The 14,522-nt window shown below is 40.8% G+C and overlaps 1 protein-coding gene across 2 annotated transcripts in view; it reads right to left on the reverse strand.

The window, feature by feature from the left end:
- Positions 1-14,522, reverse strand: part of CLTCL1 (clathrin heavy chain like 1) — a 37,865-nt gene that overhangs the window by 15,065 nt on the left and 8,278 nt on the right. Inside the window, exons 2-15 of one of the 2 annotated variants that reach the window (XM_067306866.1) lie at positions 13,067-13,274; positions 8,704-8,972; positions 8,261-8,422; positions 7,348-7,461; positions 5,794-5,967; positions 5,336-5,533; positions 4,601-4,801; positions 4,316-4,468; positions 3,555-3,677; positions 2,640-2,777; positions 2,230-2,394; positions 1,630-1,810; positions 1,141-1,304; positions 242-367 (exon numbers count right to left, since the gene is read on the reverse strand). In XM_067306866.1, the coding sequence (XP_067162967.1) occupies positions 242-367; positions 1,141-1,304; positions 1,630-1,810; positions 2,230-2,394; positions 2,640-2,777; positions 3,555-3,677; positions 4,316-4,468; positions 4,601-4,801; positions 5,336-5,533; positions 5,794-5,967; positions 7,348-7,461; positions 8,261-8,422; positions 8,704-8,972; positions 13,067-13,274 (2,376 nt within the window). The remainder of the gene's footprint in view (positions 1-241; positions 368-1,140; positions 1,305-1,629; positions 1,811-2,229; positions 2,395-2,639; positions 2,778-3,554; positions 3,678-4,315; positions 4,469-4,600; positions 4,802-5,335; positions 5,534-5,793; positions 5,968-7,347; positions 7,462-8,260; positions 8,423-8,703; positions 8,973-13,066; positions 13,275-14,522) is intronic. The other variant, XM_067306867.1, reaches the window with a different exon arrangement.

The raw sequence follows: 14,522 nt of genomic DNA on the forward strand, positions 1-14,522 counted from the left end.
TTGGGGGAAGTAAGTTTTTAGTTAGCTATGCTTTAAACCAGAGTATTTTTCAAGGCACTAACCCCATTTGTACACAAATTCCAGGAAAGACTATACTTGTAGGTTTGTTTGTAGCAGACAAAAGCTCAGTGAAGAGCCTACAACAAGATGAGCCTACAACTGAGATGCTGCACATCCTGCTTTAGTTAGCTTCCTTTCTAAGGAAGGAAAGACCAAGAGTTTAAAACTGAATTCTCCTTACCTTCTGTACATAGATCTCTATATACTTCTGCAGGTTATTGCGATATAAGTAGAGCACCAGGTCATGAACAAAGTCAAATCGATCACAGACAATGATCAGAGGAAGCTGGTCCGTGAGCTTTGCCTCCTGTATTTTGTGCAACAAAACTGAGTAAGCAACCATCATTTGTCATAAAGCATTTTCACGGCAAAGCATTTTCAAGGCAAAAAGTCTAACCAACTTCTCTCACTCTAGAAGTCACGCCACATTCCAACTTAAGACTGCCAAGTGGACAACTGACTTCAAAACCAAGTAATCAGCTATGAATACCATGTGGCCAGTCTATCAGTACCGAGTTTTATGTTCAGTCTCTTCAGCAAATGTCGCATTAGGCCCTACATCATGAGCTTCAACATGATCAACTATTTGCATATTAATTCAGAAGGCAGCTGTTGGGCCAAAAGTGTTAACAATGCAAAGTGAAGTGGCATTAGAATCCCATTTCACCAGTCAGAAAGCATAAAAACCCTTCAGAACATAGCACAGGTTGACTCCAGTTTTAATAAGCTTTGTCTAGTCAATACACTTGCTAAATATCCTGTGGAATACTTCAGTACAGTCTTTCCTTCTGCCAATCTGGATTCAGCTACTGTTAGCTGACAACATGTTAATGGCATTTGGTACAAGTTGGATCATACAGACTAGTTTTAAAGGAATCGTGGGTCTGGGTCTGTTTTTCAGAGATAGCCCAGAAGTACCTGTTATATGCCTGAAATAGAATCAGGCTCCTGTTCCAATTACATAGGAGACTACTCACAGCAATGCCAGCTAAACCTTAAGTTGGCATCTCCCTTCATTTGAAGGCTGCAGTTCAGCAAAACATGTAGAAGACAACTCAGTTTATTGGACAGAATATTTACCTTCAGAAAGTTCTTCACCCGTTCTGGATTATAGCAGTTACTTTCACGGCAGATCCTTTCTACTTCCTTTATCTGACCAGTCTTGCAAGCTGCCTGGATATACTTGAAATGGACATCTGGATCCTGGCTGAAGTTTACGATGGAACCCAGGAAATAGAACAATCCTAAAAGAAATGTTTTTTTATATAGCCAGAAGTGCAAGTGAAGCAAGTGCAGACTGTTTTGGGCTTTAGCTTGTAGCTTAGTTCAGTACTGCTAGGAGAGCAGCTTTCATTCAACTGCAAAAAGCTCAGAAGTTTTTTTCCTTCTTTCAGGTTTTGTCTTTCCACCCTCACCCAAGAGAGTTAAACTTCCTAGAACAAAGCTACCTTGTGATGAGCTCTGCACTTTACTAAATGCCTAAGATCTAGCTATGTGACAAGTATCTTACCAATATTAGTTTCAATTGGACAGCACTTCCAGGAAAGCTGCTTGCCTCTAGTACTATACCTTCATAGCTTTTGAAAGATTCAAAAAGCTCCACAAGAGACTGGGTGCCAAGTTGCTCGTGGTATTTAGAAGCTACTTGCACACAGAGTTGTAGGTTTTGTCTGATATTGGCTGACAGCATGGCACGCAAACACTCCACAGAGTCTTCAACTGAGAGAGAACCAAAGAAGTTCACAAGCCACTGCAAAGAGAAAGAAGTTTAACTCGGTAACTTATACAGGATACAGCTGACTTCTAAAAATATGACAGCTAGCCAGAGTTTCTAGCCCAGCTATTACAGACAAATCTTTCATGTACTAAGAATGGAGTCTTGAAAGGAAGCATACTCAACATCTTTACAGTAACTAAAATGCAGTTTAAAAATAAGATTTGAATTGCCCACCTGGGAAACTGAGGGCAGATTTAAGCCATCAGTAGTGCAGATTAAGGTTCAATCATTAACTGGACAAACTAATCACAGCCACATGAACTGCTTAGGTACCTCCAAACCATCTTACAGCTGCTGCAGGGAATTTAGCAGCTACCAAGACATTAAGGAGTGGCCACTTCGCCCCTGAAGCTTATGTTATTTCACTTGCTTACTCTGCACAATGGACCTACCTCAGGATTCAAGAGGTGAGTGTGAACAACAGCACGTTTAATATCATAGAGATCCGTGTAGTGTTCCAAAGCTCGCTGGAGCAAGCCTGCCTTTTCACACAACTGGGCAATATGAGCACGATCATAGTGTGTAAACATTTGGTTTCCAAGGATGGCATCTGCAACCTATGGAGATTTTATATTCAGACTATTCAGACATTTATATTCAGACTATTAGAGAATCACAGCAACTCAGCCTAGAAGTTGTTTAAGTTACAACAGTTACTTGTCAGTAGCCTTTGATGTTGCTAAACTATTTATAGGTATCAGCATCAGACATCAGATTATTGTCTAATTTTCTAGATCTGAAGTTTACAAGTCTACTTCTGTCTTTTCTTCACTTTTTGGAGGAACTAGGTTGATAGTCTTACTTGTGGGGCATGAATCAAATTCATCTCCAGCAGACGTGTCTGAAGGTGGCCTTCTGCAGGGCGGTTATTCTTCAGAGCATCCAACAGAAAGGAAGTGCACTGCTGGATAAGACTGTTCTCCATGAATACATCCACAATCTGTTGAGATTGGTCAAGTCAGAGAAGGGGGTCTATATATACACCCATGCATATTTTTATTCGTACATAGTAGTGGCCTGGCAAGAACACTAGAAAGGCAGCTCATCACACCACACTTTAGTATGCTATGTCCCCTTTGTTTCCACAGGATTACTAGCATGATAATGCAGAGACAGGTTTTACACTTTGCTTTCTGTAGATTCTCTGGAATGCAAGGAGGGCATTACTTTGAGCAATTATGTCAGTTTTTTGACGCCCACTGTTTAAGCATGGCTTGCAAATCCCATCCCTCCTCTGTTCAGATAGAGGAAATATTAGCTTTTCTTACAGAAACTAAATAGCTTCAGTTATTTAATAACCTAAATTGTTGCCTTATTTCTCTGCCCATTCACCTGAAGCAGCCCCTGGGAGCCAGCACTCAGTTTAGATTTGTTTGTCCATCTTCCTGTAAGTTCTCTGAACAGGAGGAGTTAATGTATGCTCAGTTAGAGCCAAGAATAGGAGCTTTAAGTGGACAGTAACACTTATTACTGCTTAGACCAAGACAATGACAGACTCACTATCAGGATTACTGTAGTAAGTCAGAGAGCTTCCACAGGAACTCGAAAACACACCTGCCTCTAAAGACTGAATGGCAATCAAACTTGAGTAAGAGTTTAGTCAAACTTATCTAACCAAGCCAACTAGAGACCTGAATTGGCCTTACCAGTCTGCAAAGTGGTACTATGCGATTACCTCTGTCTAGAAAGAGACCAGTACTCTTGTTGTAGGCATCACCTGGTTAATGTTAGCCAGTGGCTCCTCATCCTGTACCAGCATCTGAGAGAACTGCAGGCCTTGCTCTGGACTGATTCTCATCACGCTTCTCAGTAAGAAGATCCAGTCTGGAGTATAGCCAACCTAGAGTTTTCAACAGAGACATCAGTCATGCACGTCTAGGAGCTTTAAGCCTCTTTTAAGCATACAGATTCTTCAGCGTGGACATCATCTAGTCTAAGGCTTACCATGCCCAAACCCCCATCTTCCTATATATCTCAGGCAAAAAGACTGCTTGCCTGTTGACACAAAATTTCAACATTCACCTACTCAGTAAGTAGCTGAACTTGTGCTAGGGCATTTTTCTTGCTAGGCAAGAAAAGGACTAGGAACAAGCATTTCAGTCTTAAGCCATTATCAAGCAAGACCCTAAGCTTAAAGGGCGGACATCAGACAAGTTGTTTTGTAACCAGTCAGAAAAAAGCCTGTTTGACACATTTAGGAAGAGTCTTATCTTCATCCTCTAGAATCAGCCCAAGCCACTGCAAAGTTTGAGTTATTTTGTATAATTCTGGATGTTCTGAAGTTAACTTCTGCAGACTGCGCAGAGCTTAGTCATACACTACTATCTGCACTATGGGAATGAAGAAAACACTTGTTTCTCAATCTTAGCTACTTATCAGTTTTGAGTGACAGAAACTAAGCTTATCTTACGGAAGATAGCTTGAGAATGTACAGGTTAAGCGTAAGATGAGTCTACTATATGTGATAAACAACTTCACCTTTTTAGCATACAGCACTATTTTCTGGAATTGACCAGTTTCAGCAAAGCACTGAATGACTTTGTTTGGCACATTAGCACGAAGATAGACACTGAGTGCAAGGGTTGGGTCAGCTGTCTTCACCAAGTCTCCCAGCTCCTCTGAGCACTCCAGCTGAAAAGTCAGAAGTGGTATTTTGTCAGACAGAGTAGATAGAATTCATATATGTATTATTAACAAAAGTTATTGTTCACACTCAACCGTTACAAGACAACAGAATTAAGCTAGCATCATGATCCAGCCTACCTTGTCTTCCTTCAGCCACTTCTCCAGAAGCTGCTTGCGGCCCTGCTGTAGTACAGGGCGACAGAGTTCTAGAGACTCAAACTTGTTCAGCTGTCCCTGGTCAAGCAATATTCCAAAGTACTGGAGCAGGGGAGATGCCTGCCCAGGCTGAGCTGGCACACTCTGGAACTTCCTGATTGTATCACTGGTACGCAGAATTCCCTGAAGAGGACCAAGATACTGATTAAACACTGCTCTACTGTGAGGTCTGAATAGTGTTAGTCAGGAAAAAAAAAAAAAGCTGTTAAGCTGAGCTATACACTAAGGCATCTATTCTTAACCCTTTAGGGTACAGATCTTGATTAAACCCAAGCCACAGTGATGTTCTAGCAAGAAGTCAGTGACCACAAAAAGTCAAGTCCACAGTTGGAAAGGATATCAGATGCTCCTTGATGGGATACAGGAGAATATAGTAGCCAGGACAAGCAACTCAATTGCAGACAACTAAGGCTAGTATTACACCACTTCAATTGTTCTTGAGTGCCAAGTGCTAAAATGCAGGTGAATGTTAGCCAGTAGCTCCTCATACTATACCAGCACCTGAGAGAACTGCAGGTCTTGCTCTGGACTGACTCTCAATCACACTTTTCAGTAAGAGGATCCAGTCTGGAGTATAGCCAACCTAGAGTTTTCAGCAGAGTATATGAACTACAGCAATCCTCACAACTTCAAAGCTTTAGCTTTGGAGTTGCTTACCTTTGGTGCAGATGCTGCTACTTTAGCAGCTTCTGCATAACTTCCTTGAGCAAACAGTGTGTTGAACTTTCTGGCAAATAATTCCTCCGCCCCAGTTAGATTACTACGAATAGCCATACGCAGACCCAGGTCAGGATTCTGGAGAACATTAGTAGCATAGTTCACAATGTTATCTTCCTCAACACATACAGAAAGCACCTGGAAAAGACAAAAGGCAAATCTGAGAAGTACTACCCTTTATATATCTACTGTTAAATACAGCAACCAAAGTTGCAACTATGCAGCTTGTCAGTGACATGGTAGGTTATTCAGAAAAACAAGCAGATTTCTTCCTCCCCAAGCAGTTCTGTGCAAGTAGAGGTTAAACTGATCAGTCAAGTAGTTGCTTTCTTCCATGAAGTTTATTACATTCCATCCAAACATTAGAAGGCTCAAAAACACATTTCTGGATTTGTTACCTGTCCTTTTTTGTTCACACCAATAATGCCTGAGGTAGGTTCATGAGGAGCTGTGACAAAGATAGTATCAGCACTAATACGGTTCATGTAGATGCACGCTCCAGACTCCAAGTCATACATATGAATATATCCATATTTTGTGATCAGGTAGATTACACCATGCTTAATTCCAATCTGTTAAAAGATAAGTATTGCAGTCTTAGTCTTGACTACATTAAAAAAAAAAAAAAGCAGCAGCAGCTCAGGACAGTTGCCTTTAGCCTCGTGACAGGACCATACTGCAATGACATGCCTTTGCACTTACACTAGTAACAAATATAGCTTCAGGCTTCTTTCTTGCAGACTCGGAAAGCAGCGAATAGCTTTGCTGTCCATTTAGAGCTATAGTTCGACTAAGTAGAGAAGCTGAAGGGAATTAAGACTGAGTAAAGCTGAGGGAGAAAGGTATGCCATGACTAGCATTCTAATCTGGATATGCCAATACCAGCTTCTATTCAGAAGTTAGTGTGAAAAATCCCATCCTTTTCCAGCAAGGCCTACCTAGAGAACCAGAGGAACCTAAACCAAGCTCAGCTGTGGAGAACTCCAGTTTAGCTGTTAAGTCACTTAAGTCAGGGATGCATTCAAGCCAAGCTGATCTTCAGCTATAGAAGTACTTTGGATCAAGTCATCAGAATTTTATTAAGGAAGCCTCAAGCTGAGATACAGACCTCCATGAATCCTGCTATTTAGACAGCTTGCCTAATACGGCAGAACATCTCTTGGTTCATTTATGAAGCTGGTCTATTGGCTTTGTTTGCAGTTGCATGCTGTGAGATAGGTTGCTCTTCATGCATAACATCTGGTCTTGCAGACATAGTGAAGTTCGGTCTGTCAAGGCAACCAGCTATGTTTTTTCCCTAAAGAACTCCCCATTAATCTATAAAAGTGCCTTTTCTCTGCTACTACTACAGGAAGTAGGCTAATATAGAACTCCCCCCTCCTCCATCAGACTGTTATGACATCTACTGTAGATGAAATGCCACTTTCATGCCCAGTTATATCAAGCACAATAATACTGCACTTTCTAGAACCCTGTAGTAGGCAGTTCAATAGCCTGAAGCAGAAGCACCTGCTACCAACAAGTGTAGCAGTTTAGATAAGAAACCATGAGTTAAGGGACTGCCCAATAGACAGACTGCTTTCAATACTCTGTGTCTAGTTACTTTTGGACTGCTGTCAATATAAGATAGCACAGAAGCTAGTCAAATTTAACTATTCAATAAGAGGCCTGACAGATTAGAGACATCCTACGAAGAGACACTATTGAAGCTTTTTTTTTGTATATACAAATCTACTCTACAGGCTAAGTCGATGTAGACAGATACTGGAGCAGCCTGCACATTCACATTTAAGTTACTGTTTTAATGTCCAGGTTACCTTCCACGAATCTATTAACATCCCTCCCAGAAGTAGGAGGAAAAACAGAATGACTAGCAGAAAGTATTCTTTATGATAGAGATGCTAGCTACCTGTCAGGCTATAAAGTTGATTTTTTGGGGGTCAAACATTTACCTGCATTGCCACAGGAAAATCTGTCTGCGCCTCAGGTGGGAAAAACACATCAACAGCTTTCTTAACAAATGGCTGATTTCCAGTAGCTGGCTGACCCACTTCAATTATGTGTAGCTGGGAAGAAAAGAGTGCATGTCACAAGATTGCCTGCAAGTACATCCATACAGGAAAGAAGTTCCTCTTTCCAGACATGCTACCCAAAGTCACCTGCCACTTGGCTGATGAATATCTGCCCAGTGCAGTCTGGACAGCTGTGCTTCAGATCAGTTGGACAAAGCTTTTCAGAATTTGCTAAAGCAAAGGCCAGGAAAAGTTAAGGAAAAACATGTTTTCTATGACAGCAGACTGTATATTCCTACTCCATGACACGCAAACAACTTGTTCAAGATGTTTGAAGCAAGACTTGCTGTCAATTACCAGCAATTTGTGCACCATAAGACTTGAAAGCACAATACCTTTCAGTGTTACCTCAGCTCTTTACAAACTGCCAGCAATTATACCATACTGAAGTGCTACTGAATTTCGCTAATAGTTTGATGCAAAGAACCTACAGCATTCAGGCTTATCTAGTCTCTTCTGTAATGGATCCAAAACATAAGAGGCAGCTTAATGACAAATAACTTTGTACGCACAAAAGGTCACGTGGGCTATGAATTGATGCTTCAACACCTTTAGCATGGTTCTCACTGTGTTTTTATTTGTCCTTATGTCCAAGTCCCACCCAAGCAATGCAGACTTTTTGCAGTTTTTATCCCACTGAAAGAAAACATTTTGATACTGACTAACCCAATACGCTGTGGGCACAGTTCACAAGCAGTTCTTTAGACTGCGTACACTGAACTGTGCAATCACTGAAGTTCTAGTTGTACTGAATTCTGCTACATCGGAACAGTCAAACAGTTGCAGAGTTTACCTTGCCCCCTGCAGGACTCCTCACAGCAAAACAGAAGAGAGTGGAAGGTTTGGCATTTCCCTCTATTTTGAATTCTGCAAAAGCTGCTGCATGGCCTTCTATAGGTTGGGAGACTTTTCTATCAACTGAGTACAGCTGCATTGCACCAACAACACGATTTTGCTAGAAACAAGAGGAAAAGGCAGCTTTTAGAGATAAGATTTCAAATGTTTATAGCAAGACCTATGGGACAGTGAACTAAATAGAAGTAAGTGTCCCTCATATCCCCTCCCTCAGTGCTTTAACCACATTAAAAGGTCAAGTTATTCCTACTCAACAGGTATTCTTGAAATTTTGATCTACGGAAAATGAAGTTAAAGAATTATAACAGCTGTTAAGTAAAGGAAAGTGGGGTCAGTGCTTTCCTGATCATTTCCATAGTTTACTATTTCCAGGGAACTTACCTGTGCTGAAATTCCTATCAGCAATAGCCATTTCTGGTGTTCATCTGTCCTGTAATTGATGATTTGGCAGCCTGCAAGACTTGCATGCCTGTCAAACATCTTTTGGGGTTGAGATTCTCCCTCCATGCTCCAGTGGTAGACCGCAGTCTCCGTCACCAAGGCAACTGTATTCACAGATATCCATTTCCAGAAGATCACTTCCTCTGCCATAGTGTGGGCTTTCATTTTACTTTTCATCTCAATGTTAAAGATCTGAAGCGTCTTCCCAGCTGGTATGACAAAACCCAAGAAACATCATAGATCCAGTTACTACAGTGGCCATCCTGTGGTTTGCTTATTTAGAAGCACTCAGTTTAACCTACTACTCAGTAACGTTACAGACTGAGTTAGTGTCCTGTCACATCTGACTAAGCCTCCTTAACTCACAGCAGATAGAATCCCCCCCAACCTCCTCAGCCCAGAAGCAAAAAGTCATCTTCTTATGGACAGTCCAGCCAACAACTGACAAGCACAGATATTTCAGCTAACTACAAAGCTTAGAGAAGAGAGTTTGTCTAAGCCACAGAACTTGTGTAAGCTCTTGTTTAAGTAGCAGCACTGCTATACTAAGTTATATCTGTCTAGTAAATGATACTCAGTTTTATTAATAGAGAAAGTGGCTCCCATTTGTGTCAATTTAGTAGCTGCTTTAGATCACTTGGACTGAGTCCAACAGCAAGAGACTTGCAACAGCTCTTGAAATAGCTGAAGACTACAGCTTCCATCCTATTTTTGTTGAAGAGACTCCACACATAACTAGGAGATAGACTTTGTGCAACAGTAATATGACAAATGCCTATTGAAAAGGACAGAGTAAAAAGGTCAGAAAGTTTATAGAAAGATTTGGAGCTTTAGTTCCAGTTGTTTAGATTACCATTTCATGATATGGTTAACTATACAGCAGATTTAAGCTTGACTTTAGTATTCCTTTTGACCACCAGAGAAGCTAGTAAAGGCAGACTATTAAAACTAATGCAGTTGAAACAACCCAGTGAGCTGAGCACTCAGAGAATATTATTTCAGGAAATCAGAGTGATGTTTTACTTGATGGCAGGCAAAACTCAGCTCTAGGAATATTGTTTTCTGTTCACAAGACACCCACTCAGACTGCTAGAGTATTGGCTTATAATGCTATTAATCCTATCCACATTTCAGAAGTGTTTTCTGTGCTAGTGATACTTCAGAAGCTCTACTGCCAAACTGGTAGATGTCCCTTCTACTGGGAAGTCTTGACAGATGAAGGCTGCTGTCTACTGAGGAGTTATTTCCAAGAAATACTAATCTCAAATTAATACAAACTTCACTGCTCTACAAGGCCTTAGTATAATTTATATAGTGAAGTAATTACATTAGGCTAATTAAGCATCAAAAGACAAGCCAAGATTTCAGAGCTCCCACATGAAGCATTTATGCTCGCTCCCAAGAGCGACTGCACAAACCAACCTGATCAGCTAGTACCTAGGACAGCTTGCTAGCTTTCCTGAAGTTTTCCTGGAACCAAAAGCAGCCCATTTCTGACCATCTTGCCACCTGCTGTGTACAAAGTTACTGTATTGTACAAATGCAATAAGCCCAGGCCTAACATCAGCTGTAAGGTGATAGCTGTCCAAAACAGTAAATAAGTTGCTCCCAACAATTTGTCCTTCAGTAAACTGGTGCTATCAAGGGATTGATATTGAAACTTTCACAGTGCAGCCTCTCATCCAGAAGGCACACAAGGGGTTCTTCTGGAAGAGCTCTAGTCACCATTGCCCTAAACAAGGATTCCAGTGTATGCATACAGAAGCTGCTCTGGAAGTCAGTCTTCCTGAAAAGGAAGCAAGATGTCCCTAGTTTTGAGAACATACAAGAGACCGATAGGCTCAGTGTCCTATTAAGATGAGCTGGAAGCTCATAGTACTCTAGAAATTGGAAACAGCTTCAGAAGCTTAGTCAGCCAGGTAGCACTGGATGACAGGGGCCATAGCAGTATTATTCCTCAGGTGAGACAAAGGAAATGCAAAGTTTGGAGCTCTAAACTGTAATTAAACTAGCTACAATAATTCAGTAATTTGGATAGGAGCAAGCAGAACCTGCTATAGAGCCACAAATGGTGAGAGCATGTGCTAAATTTGAGTCTTCAGTATACTAGAGTGCTTTCTTAGGCCAAGATGAGATAAAAAGCCAAACTTCTTGCATTTTCCTGATCTCAGACTATTCTATACAGGTGGAGCCAAGTAAGCAGATTCATTTTTGAACACTGGCACAAGAATTTACATTTCAGTTCACTGGAGCATGAAGTTTCTCCATTCTGTAACGAATGGAAGCACCCTCAAGTGCTGCATTCTCCACTTGCTCACACAGGTTGGGGAGTACTCTCAGTACAGAACAAAGCAAGAAAATCATGGACAAAGCATAAAGTTTGATACACCAGGAGAATGCCACATGCAATCCAGAAATGAAATTGTGCATACTGTATTTCAGTTTAACTCAATAACCATTTCATTTCTTGCTTGAGAGTGGGATTGTATGTTTCTTGCTCAATAATCCTCAGATTATGAGCAACTCCCAATCATGGCACACACACTCACAATACGCAACAGTATGGACTACTGAAGCCTCAGTCAATCAGCAGGGAAAGTCTGGAGTGACAGACTAACTTAAATCATGTCTTCAGTGCACTTTACTGTAGTTCTAGCCACCTTGGGTAATAGCATGCTGACTTTATTCCTCCTCTTTTCCCCACCACCCTTTAGTCATTAGGTTATGTATACATTAAAAGATCATTAAGTTTACGATACCTGACAAATTTGCATGTCAATGCGACATCATACACTTAACCACATCTGTTCAGAGTACAAGCTTATTCACTCCGCATCAGACAATACTCCTTTTGAGCAAGTCTAACACTGGCAAGAACAAAGCTAGATTGTTAGAAGCTGATGATAACCTGTTTAGTTAGTAGGTTAGTTTTTAAAAAAAGATGCTGATAGTTTAAGAGCTGGATAAAGTTCTGCTAGAACAGAGGATGCACTTTCCTTGCCAATAACGTTGGTTTAAAGGGGTCCAAGATTAAGAACAGTGAATTCTAACAGATCTGGAATTGATCTTTTCATTATTGCCTCTACCCATCTTCCAGATAGGGCAAGCCTTAGCAAGACATATAAGCATCTTGCTGAATCGCAGTTTCAGCTAAAGTCAAACTTTAACAGATCAGTTTTCCCCTAATGTCAGTATAAGCCTGAGATCAAAGACAGCGGTTACAGGTTTTGTGCCAGTTCAGAGAACAGTTACTTCTTGGACCCCTAAGTAATTTCACCATGACTTTTCACACTGAACACCACACTTAGGCAGAAATGAATAGCACACAGGGCATGCTAGCAGAGGTCTCTCATAAAAGTATTGCAACTTGGTTTTGTCTACCAACTGTACTACCATTACATACACATTACATACCATTACCATACACACACTGTTGTCCTTTACTTGGTACAGTCAATAGCCAAAGCAACCAAATAGTTAGCAACAAGCCAATGGAGAATGTTTTCACTATAATACCAGTAGAGGATTAAGACCCCATCTGGCTATGAAGTGAACTGTCAAATGGCTACCTCAAAGTTCAGTACCTTTTATGAGATTAGACCATTCAGTATTACTGAACATGAAAAGTCAGGACAAAGTTCACTCACCATCTGTTTAGACAAGATGCAGGAAGAAAAGTACATAGTCAGTAACAGATCAGTTATTGAGATTAAACACCAGAAGTCACTGATTTAAGAAAAGAGTTTGAGATGCACTAAGGATTATTTTTAGATAGCAGCCAAGGTCAACACCACAGGTAACTGATAAGCAGAGGTCTTCTATCTTCAATATCTCACGACTGCCATACCTAAGGTGTTTGTAAGTTCTGGCTTTAGTAGCTACTGGCTGTCCTTATGCCATTCGTTGGTATCTACTAAGGTCTTCAGAGCTACAAGAAAGGGTCAAAGGACAGAGCAGAGAGTAAAAGTGGCTCTACACCTCCATTCATCTCTGCACCAAGTATCCAGTATGTTTACAACACCTGTTTCGAGAGAAAGCACACCATGCATTGGCCTGGTCCTCACTGAGGATGGGTTGGCACTGCAGCCTCCTAAGCATCTCACACCTACTTGGAGGAAGCAAGCCATCCAAAGATTACTGAAAAATCCACTACCAGAAATACAGCATGTGAGCTCAGGCAAGAATTCTGATTCCAATGTACATTCTTAAAAAAGTTGCACAAGCTTTAAGCCTAAGAGCCGACTTAAGCAGCAGTACAGCTAGACAGTAGGGTTCATACTACAAGGACAAAGGACCAACTCACCTTTTAGTGCAATTACTTTAGAAGCTGGATTCATGATGGCACTTTCAGCAGAAATTGGACGTCTGATGGGTGTTGTTGGATCACTCATATCAATTATCACTACTTGTGCCTGCTCTCCCACTTTCTCCCTGATGCAGATGAACTTGTCAGATTCCATTGTTAGGGTGCTGAATCCAATGTTTGCTGGGTTAATGCCCAAGTTTTGGAGCTAGAAAGAGGGAAAACAGTGCTTTATTACCCTTCTCATGTTGAAGGTCTGTCATTATATATGACGTCTCCCTTCCTCCAGAGTGAAATGCAAGACAGGCATATTCCCCTGGCAAGGGTGTATATTGTGGAACAATAATTTGTCTTCTAGTTCTTTGCCTTAAATCCCATAAGAAAAGAACTACAGAACACAAGTCAAATACATCCCTAAGTTGTATTATTCACACAAACTAAAAGGTATGAGAAGAATAAGTATTTATTGCTTAGTATGGTACCAGTAATTTGATAGCCTATATGCTATCAGCAGCATCACTATTCCAGATGTAGCAATGTTGGTAAATCTTATTAAGTACTTGATAAGTGGCAGAACTACCATGTACAGCATCAGCGGCTCTTACAGAAAGGACTTATTACTCCTATGCAACCCACTCCTAGCACAAGTATGGAATGAAGTCCAAGTAGCAGGTCTCAATTCTCTAGCTTATTTTTGTTGACGAGAAAGAAAAGAGGATAATGTAGCATCTCACCTGAATCCTTGTCTAGAGAGCCTTGTATCATACATAGGCATCAATTTTATTCTGTTCTTCCCCTAGATGGAGATTGATATTGCAGTATTTGCATGACATTTAGGAAAGTAGTAATGCTTTGATAACTGTGGTCTAGCATTGACTGCTCCATTAACAAGACTATATCCAGGAACTGGTTAAGTATCAAATTAGTGCCACATATCTTTAGAGGTTTTACCCCAGTTTCTCCACTCAAATTGGTACTCTAATAAGTATATCAAGATTGTTTTATGTTCAGTATGAGTTCTTTCTCAAGAAAGAGCCTCAAGATGCCAGAAGAATTCAACTGGACCATTTATAAACATCCAGTTAGTGAAGCAGTCTTAACTCCCTTACCTTTAAATCCCTCCCTCCAGGCTTCAACTTTTTATTTTCACTATAAGAAGAAGAAAACTGAGGTAGCAATAAGGTTGCAACAGACAGATGAAGAACATCTCGCTTTACGGCCTACCTTAATTGCAGAGACATCACCAAGTCTATCTTGGCTAAGCTAGAACACTATGTTCTAGCTTTACAGTACTGTCTGAACTGAACATCAGGATATAAGCCAGCTCAAAGACAAAGCTTCATCCCATTTTCACATGGAGATAACCTGTATGACTAGTACACTCCAAAAACCTTCATTTTGGTTTGAATATTTCAATTAGACTCCTCTTTCCTCCTTTCATTTGAGACAGGTCTGG

The sequence above is a fragment of the Apteryx mantelli genome, chromosome 17 (assembly GCF_036417845.1).
Source record: "Apteryx mantelli isolate bAptMan1 chromosome 17, bAptMan1.hap1, whole genome shotgun sequence".
Lineage (NCBI taxonomy): Eukaryota > Metazoa > Chordata > Aves > Apterygiformes > Apterygidae > Apteryx > Apteryx mantelli.